The sequence below is a fragment of the Stigmatopora argus genome, chromosome 1, assembly GCF_051989625.1.
Source record: "Stigmatopora argus isolate UIUO_Sarg chromosome 1, RoL_Sarg_1.0, whole genome shotgun sequence".
NCBI lineage: Eukaryota > Metazoa > Chordata > Actinopteri > Syngnathiformes > Syngnathidae > Stigmatopora > Stigmatopora argus.
The window spans coordinates 13,574,196-13,601,040 of NC_135387.1; the positions used below are offsets into that span (position 1 = coordinate 13,574,196).

At 41.2% G+C, this 26,845-nt stretch overlaps 2 protein-coding genes across 5 annotated transcripts; one reads left to right on the forward strand and one right to left on the reverse strand.

Annotated features, from left to right (window-relative positions):
- Nucleotides 1-733: 733 nt before the first annotated feature.
- LOC144073085 (semaphorin-3F-like) lies at nt 734-18,388 on the forward strand. Its single transcript, XM_077598631.1, has 19 exons — nt 734-1,278; nt 3,513-3,602; nt 3,673-3,809; nt 8,772-8,932; nt 9,781-9,843; nt 9,920-10,039; nt 10,219-10,312; nt 10,406-10,525; nt 10,599-10,744; nt 12,018-12,132; nt 12,215-12,284; nt 13,142-13,286; nt 13,348-13,570; nt 13,713-13,801; nt 14,590-14,631; nt 14,715-14,872; nt 14,946-15,013; nt 15,126-15,253; nt 16,353-18,388. The coding sequence occupies exons 3-19, from the start codon at nt 3,698-3,700 to the stop codon at nt 16,740-16,742; spliced, it is 2,244 nt and encodes a 747-aa protein (XP_077454757.1). The 5' UTR covers nt 734-1,278; nt 3,513-3,602; nt 3,673-3,697; the 3' UTR covers nt 16,743-18,388.
- A 205-nt stretch (nt 18,389-18,593) lies between these two features.
- On the reverse strand, nt 18,594-24,702 carry wasb (WASP actin nucleation promoting factor b). 4 transcript variants are annotated; one of them, XM_077598652.1, is made up of 11 exons: nt 24,661-24,702; nt 24,244-24,470; nt 22,729-22,869; nt 21,327-21,416; nt 21,150-21,246; nt 21,048-21,083; nt 20,821-20,977; nt 20,039-20,217; nt 19,473-19,954; nt 19,244-19,355; nt 18,594-19,172 (listed from the first exon to the last, which is right to left on the reverse strand). In XM_077598652.1, the coding sequence occupies exons 2-11, from the start codon at nt 24,343-24,345 to the stop codon at nt 19,114-19,116; spliced, it is 1,455 nt and encodes a 484-aa protein (XP_077454778.1). In that variant the 5' UTR covers nt 24,346-24,470; nt 24,661-24,702; the 3' UTR covers nt 18,594-19,113. The 4 variants fall into 4 exon arrangements, with proteins under 4 accessions (XP_077454778.1, XP_077454768.1, XP_077454786.1 ...); XM_077598642.1 differs by having other exon boundaries at nt 20,821-20,980; nt 24,661-24,699; XM_077598660.1 differs by lacking the exons at nt 24,244-24,470; nt 24,661-24,702 and adding an exon at nt 23,642-23,744 and having other exon boundaries at nt 20,821-20,980.
- Between the last annotated feature and the right edge of the window lie 2,143 nt (nt 24,703-26,845).

Sequence of the window (26,845 nt, forward strand, 5' to 3'; positions counted from 1 at the left end):
ATTTTTTGTTGTTGTATTTATGTGGTTTCCTTTGTTTGACCTGGTTGGGTGATGTATAAATAAAATAACTACAGATGTTGACGGCAATAGACGTCCAATCCATCTACTGGGAGTGCAATCAAAGGCAGTGAATGAGAAAACATTAACTAAATTATGTTAAAAAAAGTTTTTGTTTTTTTACCAAAACATGCTTATAGTTCGGTGTTTTTAGACATACTAGAAGTTTGTAAATGGACAAACTTTGAAGAGCCAGCAACCTTTTGTCGCCGTTGTCATGCACGCCGGAGTCAGACACTGTGGAATCCTGGGATTTTTTTTCTCTGACTGACAAAAGTGACAATAAATAATTCATGTTTCCAATAGAAATTTCCTGGGTTGACATTTAGGGTGCAGCGGCGGCCTGGTGACCAAGTGGTTAGCGTATTGGCCTCACAGTAGTGGGGTAGAGAGTTCGATTCCAGGTTGGTCCTCACTGTGTGGAGTTTGCATGTTCTCCCTGGGTTTGTGTGGGTTTTCTCTGGGTACATCCCCCAAAACATGCAGAGTAGACTGGTTGAACACTCTAAATCAGTGATCTCAAGCCAGTCCTAAAAGGGCCACAGGTGGTGCAGGTTTTCATTCAAACCGAACAAGCAGACACCTTTTGCAAGTGTAATCAGTTGATTGCAGCCAAGTGCTACTTATTTTAGAATCGGTTTGAGACTCCGGCTCTAAATTGTACGAGAAGTGGGCCACTGATTAAGGCTGCCTGTAGTTAGCTGGGAGAGGCTCCAGCACCACCCGCGATCCTTGTGAGGATAAGCGGTTCAGAAAATGAAGGGATGGATGACATTTGGGGGTTTTACAGGAAGTTTAGGCGCTGGTGCGTTCAAGTGCAGTAGGGACGGATGGGGTTAAACCGAGCCATATGCTGAAGCAGGAGGTTGGGTCGTTCCAACACCAGAGGGGAGGCTGAGGCTGAGACTGAGGGGGGCAACAGCAGACGGGAGAGGACATTCACTTCCAAGCAACACCTGCACCCGCTGCTCGCTACGTTTCCACTTGGAGTCTCTTCTCCTCCCTATTCTCCAACAAACGACACGCGGAAGGAAGGATATGATTCGAGCGGAGACCTTCCTAAAGTTTGCCGAAAGGATTGGATTCTTCCAACGCGGACCTAAAGTCGCCTAATAGTCACCGCTTGACGCCCCCAAATCAGTAGAATCATTCAAAACGGATTATTATGATTGTATTTTTTTCACGTGTCCAAGACAACTTTTGGAATCGTGGTCCTTAAAGGTAGGAGTCTTTTTTTCTCGGTGTTGAGTTAATGTGTGCGTGTGTGTTTGTGTGACTGAACATTTTTTTTCCATCGGTTTTCCTATTTCTGGACAGGTAACGAGGCAACTGCACCCGGTGCGCCCACAGCTCGTCCTCTAATTATTTGATTGGGTTCGAAAAACCTCACCAGAGTGTATTATTATGAGAGATGGCCCCAATCTGTCCTGTAGTTAACACCCAGCTGTCAAAACCACACGCGCGCACACGCGCGCACGCAATATTGCAGTTTTTTTCAGCTAGGTTTACTCAAAGCAAAAACATGTGCACATTAACTAACGCTGTTTACAGGTGGTTGGCAATATATAACTCTTTGGCTGATAATCTTCTTTATTCTGTTGCTAACTACCACAGCACATACCGTGGCCATGCAGTGAATGAAGGCAAAGCAAAATGTGCAAATGCGTCGTGACAGATTCAGTATTTATAGATATTTCCTGGAGGTCTGTTTGAAGTGGGTTTTATTTGAAAGTGGCAAATGCATTTCAGTTTTTGATGTCAGACACCATCAAGTGGGGTGTTTAGATTAGAAAGTGCTCCCTACAATTATGGCCTGAACTTCAGAATAATCACATGTTCGTTTTATACATTCTATCAAGCTTTTGAGGAAACTTCTACCAAGTCATTTGAAATTCACCATTAGAAAACTTTTCGGAGCCAAAAGCTTTTAATTCCTCTTTAATGTATGTCAAGTGTTTCTGCTAATCTTTTTACTACCTTTAAAATTCTAAGACCCCGTGGGAACAACTGGTAAGATTTTTTCAACATGTTTTGTGTATGTCGAGTATGTTTTTCACTAAATACCAGAGATGACTCCCAATATATTAAAAGAATGTTCTAATAGTTACATAAATAACTGATTTAATGACATATAGTATCGATTCTTTGGATAATGATACAATATTTGCTGATATCACAGTCAGCCATGTTTTATTTTCGTTTAATTCAAGGGCCTATCATATAAATCAATTGACATTTTATACAAACTTAACTTGTTGCTAAAACATTCCAAGTATTTTTAATGAAAACCATTCTTTTAACCAAAATGGCTTATCTAAAAGATGACCATGTTGATCGATGTCAATTCATTGCCTCCCATTGACGTCTATCACAGTCAATGGTACAATGTAAAATGCTCTGCCAACCCTCCTATATTTAATCATTTTGGTCAAAGGTGCCCAGCGAATGTCACGAGAGCGAGAGACGCCCACGGGACGGCTTATCGGCCAGGCAAATGGGGAGACGATTTAATGGACTCAGCTTTTAGTATTCATAATTCATATGGGATACTCTTTGGGAAAGTGCAGCTGCATAATGAATGCTTGCGTTAAGCTCTCGCTTTGAAATAGCGATGTTCCAGATCTGATCATGTGATCGAAAATCGGGGACGATCACGTAATTTTCAAAGGATCGGAAACTGGTAAAAAAAACATTTTTTGAATGGAATTTTTAAATAATAACTTATTCTTGATCCACCGATAATTTGATTGCTATTTGTATTTGCACTATGGAAATAACAGAAAAAAGAGAGAATAAAAGTAAAATAAAATCTCAATCAAGAGATCTTTATTTATCATACTAGTCTGTTTTTTATTTCTAAGTTTCTCCATGACAACCAAATATGAAAACATAATTTGTTCGCAACCGTATTTTGTGCTGCACAACATACGCTAATAACCATAATTATGGCTATAATGTTGAATAGCTTTGTTCAAGCAGGGGAAAAAGACATTTGGATGTGCTATTTTTTTCCCCTCTTTAATGCATTTAGGTATCAGATCGAGACCCGATATCGCCACAGCCACAAAATCAGACGACTCGGAGTCGACCACATGCAATCGGGACAGTTTGAACACCCCAAACATCTGGAAAATGGTTGGCATGGGGTCTATGAATTGTCACCTTTGCCTTCTGATTGCCATTGACGAGTAACGATGCAAAAACGATCGCCATCATTCCGTTGTGAAACATTTGAGATACAAATGTTATTTTGAGCTGAGGTCAGAATAGGTGAATAAATGACTGGCCTTACCCTGATTTCAATGGGGAAGGATTATTTGAATAAATGCCTGCGTTTGAATTGTGATTTTCTTGCCGTCGGTGCTTCTAAGACACAATTATACAGTCTCAGCACACACTCCTCGCTGCATTTACCCTTTAAATAAATAATGACGCTGTCATATTTTCCAGCGCAGGTGTGAAGATTCGGACCGAGCTGCTACGTCGTCTTGTCTTGTTGAACGCCTGCTGGCCAAAGTTCTCATCTGAAGCTTCAAAGAGAAAGGGTACGTGTCTTTTTCTGTCTCTTATTCCTCACAGGGCGTTCAATGTCATAATCTTAGTGTGTGTGTGCAGATTTAGATCACTGTGGGCTACCTGTATGGCTGTTACCATGACAACTTCTGGAGCCCAACTCCTCTTGGTGGCCTTGTGTGTTTACCGAAGCTCGGGCCTGCAGCAGTCGGCGCCACGGGTTCGTCTCTCCTTCAAAGGTGAGCTCAACCATGCAGCCCTCTTTTCTTTTTTTTGCACATGCGCGGGCCTGCCAACGTCAGGCTCGGCTTCCTCCTCATGCGTCGAGTATATAAAGAGCGTGTTTCCTGCCTAATGTCAAAAGTGTGGAAACAAAAGGTGGATATTACGCTTGTTGTTCCGCTAGCAGGACGCTCGCTGAAAACGTAACCTGTCCACGCCCTGAAACTCGCACGCAAACTCTCATGATGACATCAGTTCAGCAGCACGCTAACACTCATTTTATCACATTTATTGTTGTTGCCGTGATTTAGTGATTTTAATGTTCATTTTGCGACAATATCATTATATATTAATTTATGACAATAATTGAGGAAGCTATTTCCAGATGTAGCAAATTACTAGCAGTTTAAATTTTCTTGAGGAATGGAGGCTTGAATTTCTTTTACTGTTACCTGCAGGTATAAGTTGAGTGTAGACATGTGTGGTGGTTTCATTGTATATTCAAGGCATTTGGGAGTTCCCCACAAATCTACCTAACATCGATCTAGTTTAGAAACTTTGTCAGCCCTGGCATGTTTTGAGTTATGAGTGCAATCTCTTGAGTTGAATCTACACAAAATCAAAGTGCATCCTATCAGTGTGATGCCTGGCAGTGATGATTCTCTCTTTCAAGCATGGATTTGACTTCTATTTCCTCCCAACGACGGCTATGGTTGTTGTACATTTTGTTGTCTGAGAAAGACAGACTTGATTCCAAGACATTGTCCACTCCATTTCAAATGGGTTAGGATGTCCATTGCTGTTTTTAGCCAATGAGTGGAGATTAAATGCATCTTCATTGATCATTAAAGTTCAATAGAACTGCAGTGGACTGTAGTTAGTAGTAGTAATTCCTGTGTGTTCTACTGGTGATTGATTACTACACTAACAGTGAATACTTAAGTATTAAATGTGTCCTATTTTGTTGTTCCAATACCATTTCAAATCAAGGTTTCAATAAGGGATAGAGTTTTGTCTAATCAAAAATCATCTTAGATTTTCAAATTAGGGTTTCAAAGCAGTTGTAGGCTTTTGGAAACGTTATTGACTAAAGTACAGTACAGTAATATTTGAAATAAAACAACACTTCAGATATGAGTTGCAGCTATTTTGCTGTTTCAAAATACTTTGTCCTTTAGTATTCATTTTGCATCAAGTCAAAGGTCAAAAAGCTTTTCTTCCCAGAAATTTTTTTTATATTGAATGCCATTATATAAAATAAATTTAAAAAAATGCTGTTGAATTTCTTTATTAAGTTAGGTAGAAAATGTATTTATTGGCTCATTCATGATTTAAAAAAAAATAAAAACTACATTATGCTGCTTCTACTGTTACAATATGCACTCAAATAGGATTAATAGCAACATTCTTGTTGTTCCACACACTTTTTTTTATGTCACCTGACACCCACACACACGCGCCGCTCCACTCGTTAACGTCAACAGGACCTACAGGAAGGAGATTAACGACCTCTTCAGCATTTCAGAGGTTTTTGTGTGGCGCAGTAACGGCTCAGTGACGGGGTGCTTTTCAACTTTGAAAACACAATTAAGAAATTGACAACTGGCAGCTGGAGACTTGTTTTGACTTCTGAGGCAAAACGGTTGTCTGCATGCTTGGGTTTTTTTGTTATGACCTCGCAAGCTAATTCCCTGTCGCTAAACGGCTTATGCGTGCCTGCCAGTCTGCATTTTCAGAAGAACTTTGCAAAACCTCAAGTCTTTGTTTCACAGTGCAGAAAGCCCCCAGCTGTAGAGGTGCTTATAATGCAAGGAGTATTTAGTCTTTGTGGGGCCCATTGCCAAGATTTACTATATTAATAAATCAACACTTCTTTACTCGGTTTGTCTTTTTCTGATATGGGGGTTCAAATCCAGGTGGGTCCACCTGTGTGGAGTTTGCATGTTCTGCTCGGCCTGAGTGGGTTTTCACTCCGGTTTCCTCCTAGATTCCCAAAACATGCATGGCAATCTAAATTGGACAATGGTTGGACAATCTAAATTGTCTCTAGGTATGAGTGTGAGCGTGAATGGTTGTTTGTCTTCTTGTGCCCTGCGATTGGCTGGCCACCAATTCAGGGTGTCCCCCCGCCTCTGGTCCGAAGTCAGCTGGGATAGGCTCTGGCACCCCCCACGACCCTATAATGGGAAAGACAACACCTGGTGTAAATGAATTTGAGTTACTCACATAGCCTGCCGTTTTGTGCCACTAGTACGCACCAGAAAATAAAATTCATTTTTTTTCTAATAATGAAACAACTTTTTTGCTGGGATGCACATCATAAAGTGGTTGTCTTTTCCCCTACACAGTCAAGTGAGGAAAAAACGAAAGATTTGAGAAGGGGGGCTACTTTTTCAGTTTGCTGCTACTGCCCAAGTGTTACGTAAAATATGTTTGATGTATTTTGAAACAAATCTCCAAATTAATTCTCAACATTTTTTCAGCGTTTTCACAGGTGCAAAGTGAGTCAAAAGTCAGACATTTCGTTGCGAGTTCTTAGTAGCATACAGTTGTGTGCCTCAGGCTCTGCATAACACACACCGGGACACATCCACAACAGCTGAGAAGTGTTCACATATTAGCTCGCTCTTTTGCTCTGGTGTCCGCGCTTTCCAACCGCGCTGACCCTTCCCCCTAATACCAAACCAAAAAGGCCAAAAGTTGGATTTAGTCCAAATGTCTTCTGCGTCTCCGAGGATTTATTGTTCTTTGTTAGCGACAGCGACTCTTTGTTCCCGGAGGAGAGCGCAGAGGAGGGCCCACGTGACTCCTTTGACACCGGGAGGGTCGAAAGGCCCGACAAGTGGTATTGTTCCCTCTCTCGTGTCCGCCGGGTAGAATTTGTCGGCGTTGCTAGAGAGCAAAATGTGCCATGTAATGCCAAACGGGGACCTGGGTCCCAAGACGTCACTGGCGTCAGGATGTTGTAACCGGAGAGCCCCGATTGACCCGATTGTGGCGTCATACTCCAATGGCGTGCCCTTCCCAGTGTTTCCCTATCAGTGTCAGAATGCTGTCAGGGCTTCTCTGCATGTTTACCCGATGATGGCAGGACATTGTTGGCTATTTCGGGGAACGTGTATTGGGGTGTGGCGTTTCCACTTTTAGGCCCTTGAATGAATCGGTGGCGTCCTTCCTGTGTTTACCTCCCAGAAGCGGCAGACCGCGTCCTAACTCAAAGACCCGTGTCGCCCGGAGATCCGATTGCACAGCCTATTTTGGTCGCACCTTGACTACGTCCTGTTTAAAGCCGACCCCCGCTGAGAAAGGTGATGGCGGTCGGTCACTTTGATGTAAATAAAGATTGCGCCTCCGCCTCGATCCTCGTAAGCTGACTTCTGACGCACGTTTGAGAACATTTGTCGTGACATAAGGCCGCCGTCTTTAGAGATATGCTGTGCGTAAAGTACGTAGTGGACATTCGATGGATTCGATGGTAGCCAATGACAATGATAGATACCCACAATCAGAGTTAAACATGTGTCTTTCTTCACGTGCCAAAAATGCAACCGGTGGTCATTATTTTTGCCCAAAAAGAAATCCTCCATTCCCTTTTTGTTATTTTTTTGCGACAATGAATTAGTTTTTTTTTTTAACTACCAAAAAAAAATGATTAAAATGTCTTTACCTTTAAGAAATTATTTTAAATTGACACTGTTCAGCCATTCAACAAACATAGACAGTTTAAACAGTCATTAGTCAATTTAAACAATTTAAGATTTTGATTCATGCTATTAGACATTTCTTATCCGTATTCGCCATGTATTACATTTAAACAAATAATAAATAATAATAATTACATTTCAAATTTCCCGTTTTATTTCTGGATGTAAGCGTGGGACCAAATTCCACATTGTTGCAGCTTTTCTCTCACGGCATCTGAAAATTGTTCAATCAGCAAAAAATACATTTTCCCACAGCATGTTTTAACAGTTTCTGCTTGGCCGAACACAATCCTGATCTGGAGAATTTGCCGCGCTGACCGATGTACCTTAAGGGACTCGCTTTTTTTGTCAGGCTCGGTGGGGCCTTCAGCTCAATCACCCAGTCAGGACATATAAAATATTCACATCGTAAAAGCAAATATGTATGTTCTTTCAAACGTTCTGAGTTGAGTTATATTTAATCACCTGCATGCATTTTCTAGAGGAGTGAGACATTTTTGGCTCAACCTATCGCAGCTAACTTCGGGCCAGAGGCGGGGAACACCCTGAATTGGTGACCAGCCAATCGCAGGGCACAAGGAGACAAACAACCATTCATGCTCACACTCATACCTAGAGGCAATTTAGAGTGTCCAATCAACCTGCCATGCATGTTTTTGGAATGTTGGAGGAAACTGGAGTACCCAGAGAAAACCCACGCCGGCCCGGGGAGAACATGCAAACTCCACACAGGTGGACAGACCTGGATTTGAACCCAGCTCCCCCAGTGTGAGGCCGACGCGCTAACCATTCATCCGCCAGGCCGCACAATGAATTAAATACGATAAAGAAAAAAAACTCTTCACAAGGGACCTTCACTAGTGTGTATTTCATGAACGTACTTTTTTTAACATAATGACAAAAAATAACATACAATACTGATGAATATTCCAAAAATGCTAATATTTATTTTTCTTTATAGGGTAAATGGTCTTATATTGCAACTTTTGAATGACTGTCACGGTACAGCAGATCCAGTGGTGAGCACGGGTTCAATCCCTAGTGGCTTCCGACCATCCCTACGATTGGCTGGCACCCAGTTCAGGCCGTCCCCCACATAGTGCCCCAATGTTGGTTGGCATAGGTGACCCTTTAAAGCGGCACCAAAAATGAATGAATATCTGTCCACTGTCCTTGAAAGGGTTAAAGGGTAGCGACGAAGACTGAACTAAAATTACATTTTAGATTATGCTTTTTAAATTCAGTCAAGTAACAGCCACCTTTTTGTTTCGGCAGAACTGATGGACACTCGAGCCGCGCGACCTTTCAGTTTCTCCTTCAACACCAGTGACTATCGCATTCTCCTGATGGATCAGGACCAGGGCCGCCTGTACCTGGGGAGCAGGGAGTACCTGGTGGCTCTGGACATGCACAACGTCAACAAAGAGCCTCTAATAGTATGCCCTCACGCACAAATTTGTTTCATTTTTATCGGTTTAGTTTTTAGCTGTGCTAGTGACCCCAACCCTAATGAAACTTAGAACAAGCCATGAGCTCGATGAATGAAAATCCACAAGCACATTGATATTTTGGAAGAAAGCTAACGACATGTGAGACTTTTATGTGCAACTTTCAATTAAACGATATAAAGTCAACAAATTCACATTTTTGGCAGCAGTGTAAAGTGACTCAAGTGTGCCATCCCTTCCGGCTCTTTTATTTAAAGACCTTAAACGAGTGATGTTTACAGAGCCTGCAATTCTTCGCTCACTGGACAAATTTAAAGCCAGGTCTTTGTCATCATAAAAAAAAGAACAAAAAATCACCATGTCGCCATGGTTACGATTCAGCATTCAAGCATCAGATTTGCTCATTGTTGCTATTCAAGTGCAAACTACATTCTTCCCCTCACAAAGTGTTTTTGTTCCAAGCGCAGAACCTTCTTTTGAAGCTGCGCTGCATTCCTTTTTCTTTTTTTCCCCCTCTCTCAACCGTCCCAAACTAATGAAACCAAATTATATTCTAACGTGGATGATGTACAAAGATAATCCCGATGAGCTCATGGTAGTTATGTAAAGCAGGCGAGAGCCCCAAAACAAATAGTCAAATAGACACAAAAAGAAATGAAACCAGATGTTTCTATCCAAAATACACTTTATTTAAACCTCATATTTTGCTGCCACTGATGGCGAAAGACATGTAACCAGTTTGAACTGTGAGAACCAGGCAGTCCAAACGGACGTCCATCTCCGTCAATGGCAGTGAAATGACCTAATTACAGTTCTTTTTTTTGGGGTGAAACCAGATCCACTGGCCAGCATCTGCCAAGAGAAAAGGGGAATGCCAGATGACAGGAAAGGGAAGACAGGTGGGATCTTGTATTTACATTCTCCCTTCAAAATGGAGCCCGCATTAAGACGTGGTTTGAATTCCTGACAATCCAGGGTGAATGTGCCAACTTTGTGCGTCTGATTGAGCCGTGGAACCGCACCCACCTGTACACCTGCGGAACGGGGGCTTACCAGCCCATCTGCACGTTCATCAACAGAGGCTGGAGGGCAGAGGTGAACTTTTTATTTTTTTCCCGCTTTCCTCCCCAGGCGGTATTAAAAATCCGCAGTACACCTGGAAATGTCGCCCTGCTAAATATTTTAGGAGGAAAAACTGGTACACACATTTGTTGATGATTTCCTTTGCTCCCTTGCGACGTGAAAGCTAATCTAGTTTTAATTTGTATTGGCAGGACTACCTGTTTCGGCTGGTTCCTGGTTTTGTGGACTCGGGGAAGGGGAAATGTTCCTACGATCCCAAAGAAGAAAATGTTGCAGTTCTTATTAGTAAGATTGCTTCAACATTAACAGCAAAAAAAGAAGAAGAAAAAAGCTATATCATTTTTCATGTCTTTTTGTCTATTAATTTCACAATTTCAGATGGTAACCTGTACGCGGGGGTCCATATAGACTTCATGAGTACAGATGCAGCTCTTTTTAGGACCATGGGCGGAAGAACCGCCATCCGGACGGAGCAATATGATTCCAGGTGGCTCAACGGTGAGTAATGCCGGTAAACCTGGTTGATTACAGATTGGACTTCCTGCTTACCCGATTTTTTTTTAACCGCCAGAGCCGGTGTTCGTGCAAATCCAGCAAATCCCTGACAGCGCGGAGAGCAATGATGATAAGCTCTACTTCTTTTTCCGTGAGAAGAGCTTGGATTCCAGTGGAGGGACGAGCCCCAATGTCCTGGCCAGAGTGGGGAGAGTGTGTCTGGTGAGTCAAGAGTACTAATGCGGCGGAGATTAATTGCTTAATATTAGCCGTTTTAACAAGGGCAACATTTCTATACTTGTTTTTTTTCCGCCTAATGAATTGACTGATATTGATTCCCCACCCCAAATACTTGATGCTACATCAATTTAAAAAAGAAGTTATTTTTTCATGAACTCTTTCAGTATCGCTAACAATATGAGACGTTAAATTAGTATGTTGCTCTTAAGAACTACACTAAAACGCTTTGAAAAGTAGATGTCAAATTCATTTGAAGCAGGAGTGTGGCAGTGAACACTTGTTTCGCTGGCAAGCTTTTCTCTTCAAAAGGATTGGACGTCTCATGCCGTCAATGGCATCCCATAAGTTAACGAGGGAAATGCAAATCTATCCCTTAGTACCATTACTACTATGAAGAGTAGTGAAATATCAAATTTACATCCACCAACACACTTTAGGACAAAAAAACACACAAAAAAGACAGATTATTGATACTTTTCAAATAAATATCATATTAAAACAACAACTTTTCAATATCGACACTTAGATACTTTTGAAGACCCTACTAAAGACATACCAGCGTGTAAAAATTCTTGTATAAACAGCAATGGATTATTAATCTAAAGCAGGGGTAGGGAACCTATGGCTCGGGAGCCATATGTGGCTCTTTTGATGGGTGTATATGGCTCTCTGCTAACCTGTGTGGTAAAATATGGGAGCCGCTGGTGAGAGACCACCTAAGCCCCGAACACACCAATGAGAGCATCACACTGTGGCGCCGACACTATCTCTAGCGCCTTTTAATCATATTTTTTCTTTGTTATACTCTTCTGCATGCTTACGCTCGTTGATACTCATTGATTAGCAACAGTGAAAAAATATTCTTAAAAGAATTCAGATACTTATTAATAAATGCACATTTTCATGTATTTTTACTTTTAAATTATGAGTATGGCTCTCGAGGAATAATGTTTGAAAATATGAATTGTTTATGGCTCTCTTCGTCAAAAAGGTTCCCGACCCCTGATCTAAAGGTTCAAAGTAGAGGTTTAGAGTCCAAAAATGAAGTCGTGTGTATATGACTCTAAATATTTTGTTCAATCTTCACCAAAATGATATATTGCTTTTATAATAATATTATGACAGCAGCAAAATATTATGAGATTCTCGTGCCTTGAGTTACAGTTGACATTAATTTGCTAATAAAAAGTCAAGTCAACACCAATTGTTCTCCATTACCTGAAAAGCTGAATCAAGCATATTTTGTTTTTAATAGAATGACGAAGGGGGTCAGAAATCACTCGTGAACCGCTGGACGACGTTCCTCAAAGCCCGTCTAATCTGCTCAGTGATCGGCGACGATGGAGTGGAGACTCGATTCGACGAACTACGTGAGGCGCCGACGTCAAATGCCCGATTGAAAGTCAAACGATGATATGTGTGTTTTTGACTCGTGCGTGTTTGGCCTGGCAGGTGACGTCTTCATACAGCCCACGCAGGACGAAAGAAACCCAATGGTGTTCGCTCTCTTTACCACTGCAGGGTAAGCAGTAGCATCCCTTCCTATTATTTCAAATTCCCACTGAAGCATGGGCCTTGGTTTGTAGTATTCCTTATTTCAACTGGAAAATGTATTTACTCAGGAATTTTGATGCTAGCGTTGTTCTGGTAGGAAAATGGTTTTGTTATTTTGCCGTTTTGAAGTCCCATTTCGGGGCATTATGGAGACACTTTCTGTCAGTGCAATGGAGATGTATGCCTGTCAATGGCATTGGTGTTGATGTCCTATTCACTGTCAATTGAACCCAGTGGAGACATGTTTGTGGGTTAATGTTCAAATGAATGGAAGCCGATGGAGAGTTCACCATATTTTTCTTTTTTACTGGGAGCTCGGGCTATCATACGATATGCATCGATATTTGAGCATCCTACTTTAGATTAGATTAGAATTTTATTTAATCCCATATTTGGGAAATTTCTGGGTTGCAGTAGCAATACAGACACACAAGACATTGTAGACCTAGGTAAAAAAATAATAATATATAATAATCTTATTCCATTTTCTGCTCCAGTTTTGAGATAAAATGTGCTTTTAGCTGAAGATGAATATGGCATTGATTGCATTTTTTTATAAACTGAAAATTACTGCTACCCATCAACTTTGTAAATGGAAATTATACAGTATATGATAGTATATTGGAGATGTTTTATATATAGATGCAGGAAGGTGAAACAGTTTGATATCTCAATTTGCCAGCTCTTCTAACTGGGAGGGCAGGCAGCGACCCTTCTCTTCTAAACTCTCCCAGTTTAAGTGGATTGGACGCCTAGTGTCATCAATGCTGAGGCGTTTATTTTGGATTTAGCCAACTGATCTTTTGTGTTTTGTTTGCGTTCCAGCTCCGTGTTCAAGGGCTCGGCAGTGTGCGTGTACTCCATGGCCGACATCCGCAATGTTTTCAACGGGCCCTTCGCTCACAAGCACGGTCACAACTACCAATGGACCGAGTACAACGGCAAGATTCCCTACCCGAGACCGGGAACGGTATGTCACGCACGTCCATCGCCACAGGGAAGGCACGGACACTTGTTTTTTTCTGACGCAGTGCCCCGGAGGAACCTTCACGCCCGGGATCCGCTCGTCCAAGAGCTTCTCCGACGAGGCGGTCAATTTCATCCGGGCTCACCCCCTCATGTTTCACTCGGTGTATCCCATCCACCGCCGCCCTCTTGTGGTGAGGACCGGAGTGGACTACCGCTTTACAGCCATGGCTGTGGACCAGGTGGATGCGGTGGACGGTCGCTACGAGGTGCTCTTCCTAGGGACAGGTGAGTTTTTTGGGTTTTTTTTTTTTCTTCAGAAAAATACATTCAGAGTGTATACTCAAAATACATCAAAAGTATCCCCCTCCTCACCGATACTTCAAATCTTCCTTATTCGGAGCACAACTGGATATCTTTGTTCTACTAGATCGCGGCACCGTCCAGAAAGTCATCGTTTTGCCCAAAGACCCGAGCAACATGGAGGAGCTGACGCTAGAGGAAGTCGAGGTTTTCCGAGTAGGTCTTCTCTAAAACCAAGCACATTTCAATCTTTAGGCAAACATTGCTGCCAGGCCAAAAATGTTTTGATTTACTGTAAGTTTCACGATTCAATGTGATAGGATTTCATCTTTGAAAGTGATAAGTTTCAGCTTTTAACATAAATTCATGATGAGGTTGCATGTTCTCATGTAATATTGGATCACTTTTTTTATTGGATAACTTTATTCATCCCGTATTCGGGAAATTTCATTGTCACAGTAGCAAGAGGGTGAGAATGCAGATATAGGATGTTTGACATTCTGACATAATAGGTTTTCTCACTCAATTTTCACAGTTAAATAGGCACAATTTCATGATTTAATTTATTGGGTTTTTATGTTCTTTCATGGTAAATTTCTCTGTTTTACAAGGTTAGTTTCACATTCGAACTTCAGAATTTTGACCTGATAAATTATGTTTTCACGTAATGACGTGATGCATTTTAACACTTTGCCTTGGTAAATTTTCATATTTTGACATGCCAATTGGTTTGATGTGATAAAATGTTTTAGTTTCATTTATTTAATAAGGGACAGCACATATTAATGAACATATATATGTAAATTTGTAGGATTGTTCTTTAGTCCCTTGTGTAGGTTGACGGTAAACGATGACACATACACACAAGTAGCACATGTGATACATTTCATGTTTAAATGTGAAATGTGGTATTTTCACCTCATGTAAAACTTTTTTCCCTGGCTTAGCCATAATATGCTTTCTGTAAATGGTAACATTTATATATTTTTTCAAACCTTTCACAGAGCAGAGCAGCCGTCAAAACGATGACGATCTCGTCCAAAAGAGTAAGCTCGCATCATAGCTCTAGCACATCTGGGCACGCGCGGCCACTGCCCCACGTTGACACGCTTGGGCTTGTGTTTTACAGCAACAGCTGTACGTGTCGTCCGACGCGGGCTTGACGCAAGTGTCGCTGCACCGCTGCGGCGTTTACGGCAGGGCCTGCTCCGACTGCTGCCTGGCGAGGGACCCTTACTGCGCCTGGGACGGCGAGAGCTGCTCGGCCTTTACTCCTTCCACAAAGAGGTACTTTGGCCAGCGCCGGCAGCAACGGGACTATTCACTTCATTGCGTTTATTTTATGTCGCGCCAACCGCAGGAGGAGCAGAAGACAGGACGTGAAGCACGGCGATCCTCTGAGGCAGTGCCGAGGCTTCAATGCCAAAGGTTTGCCCTCGCCTCGTTCGCTGCTACGTCATCATTGGCTTCCGGCCCTCCTAATTTCAAATGGCTCGGACATCAATAAACGTGTGCGACGCTGTTTTTCCTGTGCTTTCAGTGGAGAAACGTCTGCGAGAAACGGTGCAGTTCGGGGTGAAAGGTAGCAGCACCTTTTTGGAGTGTCAGCCTCGCTCTCCACAGGCCAGCGTCAAGTGGCTTTTTCAGAGGGATGGCAAGAGGAAAGTGGTAAGAAACATCGCTGCGGGTGTCTTGATGGGCTTGGAGATTTCAGTCAATTTTTTACCTAGGTCTATAATGTCTTCTGTGTCTGTGCTTGCTACTGCAACCAAGGAAATTTCCTGAATACGGGATGAAATAAAATTCTAATCTAATCTAATTTCAGTGAATTAGGCGTTGAAAAATAAAAACTATTTTCCGAAAAAACTCGATGAAATACAAACAGTGCGCCATAAATGCTTTAGTTTTTGGATAATCCCAATCAAATTGGGCTGCATACAATGCAAGGAATGATTACTTAGGTTTACTTAGTGAGTGTCACTTTTCATTTTATTCATAAAATGAAAAATATTTTGACGATTGTTTTGGATATTTTCAGACCTTGAAGTTGGAATGCCCCCATATATTTTTTTGACATTAGGCCAAATTGCTATATGATTGTAGATATTGATACACATGGATTTTTGGACTATAAATCGCACCTGAGAATAAGTCGCACCAGCCAAAAAATGCATAATTAAGAAGGAAAAAACATATCTAAGTCGCACTGGAGTATAAATCGAATTTTTGGGGGAAATTTATTTGATAAAATCCAACACCAAAAACATATATGTCATCTTTTAAGGCAATTTAAAATCAAAATAAAATAGAGAACAACAGGCTGAATAAGTGTACAGTATACTAACGTTACATGACTGACATCTCTGGTAATGTCAGTAACGACGTAACATATTAAGAGTTATTCAGATAATTCTAGCATGAAGAACATGCTAACAAGTTTACCAAACTGTCAGTTTCACTCGAAATCACTAAATCCAATGAAATCTTCATCCTCGGTGTCACTTTTAAACAACTCCCCCAGCTCGGGAGGTAGATAATTTCACACATAAATCGCACCCCCGGCCAAACTATGAAAAAAAAGTGTGATTTATAATCCGAAAAATACGGTATTCAATTATAAAAAAATATTAAATGTAATGTATTGATTTAATTATTGGTAATTTAATAAAACAGCATATATTTTGAGGCCATTTTACCTGAGGGATTGCGATTTTTGGAGCTAAAATATATCTGCATTGGCACTTTGTTCTTCCCACTGTTTTTCCAGCTTAGCCGAGTGGGAGATGTGGTGAAGACTAACCACGGAATCCTCCTCAAGTCCCTGAATGGCTCGGACGCTGGGCTCTACCACTGCCTGGCCACGGAGAACAATTTCAAACACACGGTGGCCCGAGTGGCGCTGCGCATCCTCGATCGTGACATCGTATTGGCGCTCAGCGCTCGAGACGACGACGAAGATGACCAAGATGAATCCCGGGCTCGCGACGTGCGACCCGAGCCTCGGCACCCGCTGGTCTCCACGCCTTTCCCGCCTGAGATAAAACTGATCAACCAGTACTGCCAATCCTACTGGGAGCAGAACGGTCCGAAGCAGCGGCAACAGCACAAGCGTACCAGCCGGCGGCACGTGGACGGCCAGGAGCAAGGTCTGGGCTAGCCCGCCTTCTCTCCCCTGTCGCCCAGTCCGGACTTTTACCGTCGTTGTTCGTGCATGTTCGTGCATCTCCTCCTTTTGTTGGACAGTCGACACCGCGGTGCCCTTGGAGTAACCAGGTTGGCGCTTCGCCATCTGCCGAGCGGGTACCTCTTGTGGGAGGCCCCCCCACCCCCGCCAATGAGCGCATTCCAGTTGCAGTGTAGCTATTAGACTCTCTTGTTTGTTAAGCTCTCAAGTTCAGGTCAGAGTCACAACTGTAACCTATTTTTTTTTTCCTTCTCCAGTCGCCATTCAGATCAAGTCCAGTGTACAGGCAAGTTTGTAAATATTGGGACGTGGACACAATTTCCAACATTTAAGCAGCAACGGATTTGAAATGACAAATTGTAGTGAACTTGTTCGTGAAAATTGGACCTATTGAAGGAAGGAAAACTACTACACGGCACACATGAACCCAAATGACACAAAGAATACGATGAGAGCACCTAAACAAGAGGAATTTTAAGCAATGGCCAAGTCAATCAACTGACCCGAAACCAATCGAGTATGCGTTTTATTTGCCGTATTGACATAAATTGAAAGGGAAAAGTAGGGCGTTCGTCCAAAGTTTGCCTGAGTTGGATGCAAACAGACATTTTGTCTGTATGTTCTTTCGAGTTCAAAGTGGTGCGTTTAAGCTGAAAAGATGAAAATGTCTGCGTCCCAACATTAATGAACATGACTTCAATATTCCTCTTAAACAGGAAACCAGTCAAGGCTTCGCAACTCACACAAGCAAATGATTACCAACACAAATGGAACTTACAAAAAAAGCGGGTGGTTGAGCTTTTCCCAACAAGTGTGAAACACTTTTTAATTTTTTTTACTATTATTGTTAAGATTACACTTACAAAACTGCTGGAAGATGTTGAACTAAGTTTCACTTTGCATCAGTAATGACTATGGTGTCTGATATATTGTTTCCACTCGTACGCTAAACTCAGTGGCTGCCATTGACGGTGCTAGATGTCCAATCTATTTGCCGCCTTTTATCATCAAAATAAATTCAAAGTCAATGGCTGTCAGTTTTGCAAGTATAAACAAAGTCAAATGAAAGTTTAGAAAACAATTTAGGTTGATCTTGAAATTGTACCCAAATGCTGATATCCTTAACATTGCATAAGTTTTTCATTTTCCAAGTTTTTCACCGTAAAGCTACTCGACACTCAAAGCTGGCGTCTGAAGGAAAATGGCTCTTTTTTTTAAACGTCCTGTCTTGTGATCCACCGAGTGCCACAACAAGGTGTCAAAACCACAAGAATATTGACAACAAATGTAATATATGGATTGTGAATTGAATATATCCAGCCAGTGGATTCCTGTTGTATTGTATGAAGTTTCATCAACGTTTGCATGCTTCTCGATGTCGTTTGTTGCTCTCGTTGTGTAACGTAAGGTGTCAAATACTCATGTACTGTTAAAATGAGTCATCTGGTTTTTGCCCTACTCCTGTCCCATTGCGTCGTGTGTGAGTGGAGAAGACGTGCTTAACCGTGGTCTTCCAGTGATGCACTTTGTGGTGGTGGGAAATGTTTGCACGGATGTCATCTAAGTTAAACCTTTCTTTTTTTATGTATAGTGTATTGTTATAAAAAGCGTAATGTTGACTCTGTGTTTGGTTCTTTTCTTATGGACTACACTGGAGAACTCACATTTTGTTCAAATATTGTAGGTCTGACAGCTGTTTTTGCACAACTTTGTGAGCAGGATAAAAAGTGATTTCAGTTAGTCGAGGTTTTAAAGCATTGGATTTGTGTTAAAAAAATGCAAATGCAGTACTTAACATAGATATTAAATATTGACAATGGCATGAACAGAACTAACCAGATTTATTTACAATGTAACAGTTATATTTTTACTTACAATGTAACAGTTAAATTTTTGCTTACAATGTAACAGTTATATTTTTTACTTACAATGTAACAGTTATATTTTTTACAGAGGCTATGGCTACTGATTTTTTTTGTAATAGGAGCCCAAATGTGTTATATTTTCCTAAACATTCTCCTTTTGAATGCCTAGGTTTTAATGTGCATAACAATGTAACTTTTTTTCTATCCCTAAATTGCTCTCCCGTGTTCAAATTTTTTTTTTGTCCTTTTAGATGAGTTTTAGTTGGGTTTTTTTCCTTCCAAATTTTCCCCTACTGATATATTTGTCTTCATGTTTTGAATCAATTGCCAGAAGCGCAGTTCCAATTTTCAGCATGGAGTCATTTTGTTGACCGGGAGTTGATTGTGGACAAATTCTCAATCACAAAAGTACTGATGTTTGCAACTGGAAAATCTAGTCTGCCTCCAGACAAGGTTCTAAGATCTAAATCCACGATTGCTTAGTCATCCCATTCATCGTCGTCGTCTTCATCATCACCACCCTCCTCCTCACTTTCGTCTGTGAGATAAAAGCATGTCGGCTTTTGAGGTTCCCTCTCTGGAAGCCAAAGAGGCGAGCGGCGCGCTTACCTGACGAATGGATGGCTTTACTCCGCTTCTGCATGACCGTCATGAGAGCGCCGACGATGCCCTCGCCTGATTCTGTCGGAGAGTTTGTGCTCTGATCCTGACACTCAGTCACCTGTAGTACACAAACCCATTACAACCATAGCGGTTAAAAGGACATATCAGTTTTGGTTTAGAATTCATGCTTTCAATGGTTTGGGTTGGCTTTATGGAAAACAAAATGCACTTTTACATTTCGAAGCTTCTTCCCGAGTCGAATCTGATCCAGCAGAGCGCATCTGCTATTTACTGGAGTCCCACATGGTGGCGTGCTGACCGGAGGAGGAGGAGCAGGAAGAGGAGTTTGGGGCTCTGACAGCAGAGGCGGCGGTGGTGGTGGTGGCGGTGGGGGAGGAGGCGGCGCGGGGTCTCCAGACGCTCCTCTGCTGGGTGGTGCCGGCGTGGAGGCAGGGTGGAATCCCGCACCACGCCGGTGATGCTGTGGTGCTACCGGAGGAAGGGCGCCGTGAGAGGACTTGCCGCCCGGCGGCAGAGGCGGGAAACCTCGGTCAGACGGAGGCGGCGGCGGAGGGACGGCTCCCCGTGCAGCTCGCTGCGTCGGAATGGGAGGCAGGGGGCCGGAACGTCCTCGGGGAGGTGGCGGCGCCGGGCCTGAGCCGGGCACGGGTGGCAGGGGACCCTGCCTGCCTGGTGGAGGCGGTGGAGGCCCATTCCCTACCAGACACATCAAGTGTAATTCACTTGTACGTGAAATGTTCAAAAGAAATTGGTGTCACTGTAGGATACATGACGTCTAACCTCCTCTTTTCACCTCCCTTTTAACCGCCTCCATGCCTCCTGAACGCTCAATGATTTTATAGACCATCTGGGAGGTCTGCTCGTCCCTCATCTCGGCCTCTCCGATCCCAGCTTGGGAGAGCACGTTCCACAGATCCGGATCCAGATTATTGGGGTCGAAGCCAACATGACTCACATGCCTGTATAGAAAGAATAAACATCATCATTGTCTGGGGTTTGATTTAAAGCAACCATGGTGCTGAAAACAAGCGCCTACTAGATCAGATCCGATCTGGTGACAAGATCCAGTACTGTCCGAAACTCCCAAAACAGCGGGAATACCGACTATTGGGACATAAATAGTTGTGGTTGCCAAAATTGGGCTCTTGGTGAATGAGTTAAGCTAATAAAAATGTTTGAATACATGTCCACTGATGTTGATAGGGTTGCTTGGTTTTATGCTGTCAGGTTTGGTTATGTGATATGATTTCTAAGTCGTTATTATTTTCTAAGATCGTATTTAAGTTATTGAAGTTTTGGTTCGAGCACCACCTCCCTCGTCCTCACCTGCTTCCCTGTGATTGGCTCACAAATCCGCGTTACCTCGCCACGACCTCTTGTCAAAGAGGTGAGAACTATCCCAGAAAGGGTCCCATTTTACCTTAAAATTAGGACACTGTTTTTTGCAATGTAGTCTCCTCATGAGTAGTCCATTCATTTTTTTTACACAGAAAGAAGAGGTCATTTACTATTAATACAGAATGCACTGACAAGAGCTGTCGAACACACTCAAGAGCGCTTACTTGAAACCACTAGGTGAGCCAATGTCTGCTTTGCTCAGTCCCCTTTTCTTGCCCTTCTTGTCCTTGCCTTGTCGCAACGAAGAAGCTGAGGGCTTCAAGTGAAACCGTGATGAGATGTCGGGGCTGGGAATATCTGCGGGGGCCTTGTGGAAGGAAACTGCTACAGATGCCAATATAGACCATTATTCATAATCCTCTTTTCATGCAAGTGAAGCAGTGTCACTTACTTTTTTCTGTTGGCACAGGCGGTAAGGGCCCTCTTTCTGCACACAAATTGAAAAAATATTACTAACTCCTTGGCATCCAGTGCGTTCGCAGCTGTAAATCACCTTGCCGGTTGCTTCTTTGGTTGATTTTCCCCACCACTGCATTTCGAAAGGCTTCTGCTTCCTGCTGCTCAGCAAAATTCAGTCCGACTTGACAATCCTACTCAGGTGGAATAAGACAGCGGGTATTCGGGTTAACGCACAGAGGGGTAACGTGTCGAATGAGGGTATGTTTATTACATCGGCGGCAAAAGTGTGAAAGAACAGGTGCGACGATGCGGAGTAGACGATTTGATTGTAAAGTTCTTGCTCCCACAGCTGCCTCCCAACCTGAGAAAGATAAGAAAGACGAAACAGAAGTATACCTCACATCTTAAACTCAAACCCTTACAAATTTTGCTTCATATGGGAGAGGTTGTCATTCCATGCATGAAAATTGAAATAAAGTTGGAATTTATTATTTCTTACCGATTTTCACAAAGTGGACTTTTTGTTCAACATTAAAGCAGGTGTCTTCAGTACGGAGCATTTTATTGAGAAACAAAGAAGCCCAAATGCTTTTTTGTCATTCTAGTGTACAATTGTTACTGTTTCTCAGTTTTAGTCTACAAGCCAAGGAATGTCAAATAGAAATACAGGAAATATCAGTATATAACTTTATGCATAGATTTTAGATTAGACATTCAATAATCACAAGCTTCTGTGCTTCCATCAATCCTGTGGAAATATATAAACCAAGCTACATAAATGGAGACCTCCAACATCCATAACTTCAAAAATTAAGATAGAGAACCATTTAGGAAAGGTAAAAGGACGAAGAACTTAAGTAAAACTTAATAAAATATAAAAATAAATATAAATTAAAAAAAATAATAATAATAAATATTATATATATATATATATATATATATATATATATATATATAATTATTATTATTTTTTTTAAAGCCTCACACCTTGGGGACTTCCTGTATGTGGCTCCAGTTTTTTACCTAGGTCTACAACGTCTTGTTTGTGTTGTGTCTGTCTTGCTACTGCAACCAAGAAATTTCCTGAATACCAGATGAAATAAAGTTCTAATCTAATCTAAGTACGTTTGACCTAATTCTATTTTCACGTACTGTTGGCCAACATATGGAAATCTTTTTTTTTAAACATTTTATTATAGTTTTAAGTGAATTCCCCTCAAAAGTTCTAAACACATAAAAACATTTAAATTACCAAAATTAACACAAACACATTTCTAATTTGGAGAACTCAACCTAAAATATTCCTTTGCTTTATGGTACAATCCTTGTTGTGTACTTCAATCAAATGCAGTTTATCAATACCACCTGCTTCGTTACATGGCCCTTAGCCTTGTGCTTTTTCTTGCCAATAAATTGAATTGAAAAAATACCACCTGCTTTGGATGTTGAAAAAAGTAAATCTCGAGAAAACTGACTGTAATTGAGAAATAACATTTAACATCATTTCATCATCCACGGTTTGCCTACGACCGGAATGGCGCCACATCCAATATGGCCGCCTCAAAGACCCTCTGAGGGCAGCAGTTTGAGTAAAGGAGCAATGAAAGTACAGTAAATTTGTTCAAAGTAATGTTTTACAAGGCAGCGAGATCGTCAATTTTTCTGGCCGTTACCTTGACATCGTACATGCGGAAGAAGTACGAGCGCTGCGGGTTGTCTTTGATGAAGCAGATCACGCCAGTGTGCTGCAGGCTCCACGTGGAGGGCTTTTGAGGGAGCGCCATGAACAATTGCACAACCGCAGTGGCTATGGACTGGACACGCACAAAAACACAATGCATATGACATTCATGGAAATGTGCACTTTTGACTTTTTTTTTTGAGTTCTCTGGAGCAAGTGAGATAAAATAAAAATAAAAAAAAATAAAAAAAGACACTCACATTAGTTTCTAATTCTGACAGCAGAGGAAGAAATGCTTTAAGTGGCACTTCCTGTTTCAACTACCTCCTTTTGATGACTCCATGCAAGCTATGTGACTTTATGGATGTTGTGAGTTTCAAGACAGGGTTTGGGTTTCAAAATAAGGCACTCAAATCTGGGTTGATTGTTCTTTTCAAAAGATTGTAAACCCATCCAGCTCATGCTCGTAATAAGGGAGTTAGTAATGGGAATGATGGATTTACAGCCAGTGTTGCATTTTTAATTTAGGGTGGTTTCAAATTACATAACATGTTCAAATCCAAGATAAGGTTTCAAATGAAATAACATTTTCAAATCCAAGATAAGGTTTCAAATGAAATAACATTTTCAAATCCAAGATAAGGTTTCAAATTAAATAACATTTTCAAATCCAAGATAAGGTTTCAAATTAAATAACATTTTCAATTCCAAGAGAAGGTTTCAAATTATACTTTCATAGTAGGGTTAGGATCTGAAGTTGGGTTTTTAATTTGGAGGTGGGGTTTCACGCCTGCATTTTGCTTTTGTATTTTTGAGTTTTGGTTTCAAAGTAGTAAAGTTCAGGGTTGCAACTTGCACTTATTTTCCCAAAAGCACTCGGAGGGAGGTCTCGAAAACTCACTTACTTTGTTGATTTTCTTCTTTTAGGGATGGAATAAAATTCCTAACTATCCATTAATCCTGGAGGGAATACTATAATATGATGTAGAATAATATTTGGAAGGTACTACTGTGTCTGTAATCATGTCTTCAAATCAAAACCCTTTACGGTCATTATACACAGCTGCGTATTATGAAATTGGTGGTGCTACTCCCAGTAAAAACATAAGTAATTTAAAAAGTCACGTCCGGGCAAGGTAATTTTTACTTAATGTGTTTGATTCTCCGAGCCCAATTTTTAAAATATTTTTTTCGTTTTTGGTCAGATCAATTGCATTAAAAAAAAACTGCAAACACAATGGAGACACTTTCCAAGTAAGGTCATAAACAAACATTTGGGTTCCAAGCTGTGCCTCGTTTCCAATTAGGCCATCTTTAGAGTTCCAAACAAAGGTTGGAGTTACATATATTGAGGTTTGTAGTACTTCCCTTAGATTAAAAGATTCAGCTGGAAAAAACAAACAATGCAATATATTCCTCTGAAGTACGTCAGAAGAAAGAAAGCTTTGCAAGAAAAGAAGTACTCATTTGTAAAAGCAGCTTGAATTTGAAGGACTGATCAACTTACAGCACATCGTCTTCCAAGTAAGTTTTCCAAGGCCTGGTTCTCGTTTTGCCTGAGCAGACTACTGCGTGCATTTTCCGTCTTGCTTTTGGACCCTCGGCTCATTTTGTCTCTGGTTTACACAACTTGCCTCGAGCGGCGTCTTCTCAACGCAGGATGGAGGAAGTTGACACTCTTGTCTGTTCCGCTCACAGCAGGAAACGCACTTCTGCAACGCGCACTTGTTTTCTCTTGCAAACACAAAACAAGAGGTGTTGCATCCATTTACTTCTCTGCACTTTAGTACTCAAAAGAGGTACAAATGAGACCTGTTTTATTGACAGACATAGTTCAAATTCATTGAAAATGTACAGGAAGAATAAAGAAATTATTTTTGTCAACATTTACAAGCACAAAAGACTTCATTTAATATTTACATACCATGGATTGTCACAATGTAGTTTCTTGTAAAACCTTAACACAAATACTTTGTGCTACAGATGTGTACGTATTATTTTTGCACCAGAATTTGCTGACATGTTTTTAACTCATTGAATGCCATTGACAGTGATGGACATCCAATCCATTTGGAAGAGGAGGGCTCAAGTCTATCGCTGTCAACGGGAGCAAATGAGGTAATCCTTAGCCCTTATATATTTATTTATTACATGTTACAAATTTCCTGGAACTTTACATGAATAACGCAACATTGATTATTATCATATTTTTGGGCCAGTGAAGTATTCTGTAGTGATCCACTTAGAGGCAGGGGTGCAAAACATCTGGCGCACATGCTAGAAATGGCCTATCAGAGGGGTCCGATCTAGCCCGTGGGCATCTGTTTTTCACTTGGTGACCACGGAAAATAAAATGTAAATGACATCTTCCATGTAATGTCATGTATAATTTAAATTACTCTATGAATATATGGCCTTTGATTTTACATGTAACTCTATCAAAAAACTTAGTCTTGTTCTATATTGATTTTTTTTCAAACATTATAAAATATATACGTATATGTAAATATATATATATATATATATTTGCAGTATTTTGCCCATATTCTTGCAGCTGGGAAACCATTAATCTCCTTTGTGAATGGTTCTCACTTTCTGTGATTGAGGTTTTCAAGATTTCCAGATGAACAGAGAAATACATGTCAAGCTAATCTTAAAATGTTGGATAATAAATGTATATATACATACACATACACATTTGTAAATTGCCAGACTAAATCGATAAATTGACTCCTAGGGTTAAAAAATGGGTTCGTTTTCATTTTAGACCGCTGAAATGTTTTGCAACAAAACCTTTAGAACAGTCGTTATTAATGGCCACAAATATATGAATCCATATGTGGCCCCTTGAACTAAAGGTCATTTGACAGCCCTGCTCGCTGGCTTCATATAATACAGTACTGCATTCTTTTGTTTGCAACCACAGATATAAGATTGACCTTCTCATATAGCAGCAAAAGACCACAAATTCCATCAGTTTTGTTTGAACAAAATATCCTCACTTGCATAAACTGATAGATTACTAAAACATCACATTAACGCCTCCAAATTGAGTTTTTTTAAAAATATAAAAGCCTAAACCTAGCCCCATTTTTTTGCGTAATAGGGAACCTAATGCCGATATGGAAACACACACATAATGATTGAATTCATTTTGCTGGTAAGCAAAAAAAAATTAAGATATAGTGGTGCCTTGAGATACGAATGGCAAACGCGCTCGTATCACAAATGATTTGTGCCCATTGAAATGAATGGAAATACCTTTGACCTGTTTTGGCCTTTTGCCTAAAAGGGGAAAAGCGCGATTAAATTGCCCTTTTCAAAAACAGACCAATAACATAATAAATGGAGTTCAAAGAATTAAATAGGCAAGTTGACAATCTGCATGATGATTCAAAGCGGCATTTCCTTCTGTCAGTTCGGCCACCGGGAGACACTATAATACAATTAAGCCATGCCGATACAAAAAAAGTTTCACAACTACTGTGACTCAGTAAGATGCTGTAATATTAGTCAGAAAGTGGTGTGTGTGTATGTGTGTATGTGTGTATGTGTGTGTGTGTGCATGTGTATGTGTGTGTGTGTGCATGTGTGTACGTGTGCATGTGTGTACGTGTGCATGTGTGTATGTGTGCATGTGTGTACGTGTGCATGTATGTATGTGTGCATGTGTGTACGTGTGCATGTGTGTACGTGTGCACGTGTGTACGTGTGTGTATGTGTGTGTATGTGGGTGTGTATGTGTGTGTGTGTACGTGTGTGTGCATGTGTGTGCATGTGTGTACGTGTGCATGTGTGCATGTGTGAATGTGTGCATGTGTGCATGTGTGCACGTGTGTACGTGTGTGTGTACGTGTGTGTGTACGTGTGTATGTGTGCGCATGTGTGCATGTGTGCATGTGTGCACGTGTGCATGTGTGCACGTGTGCACGTGTGTACGTGTGTGTGTGTACGTGTGTGTATATGTGTGTGTGTATGTGTGTGTATGTGTGTGTATGTATGTATGCGTGTGCGTGTGTGCGTGTGTGCGTGAGTAAGGATTCACTCATTCTCCAGCCAATACCATTTTTTTTTCAAGGCATTACTAATTGTGATATTTGGCATAGTCA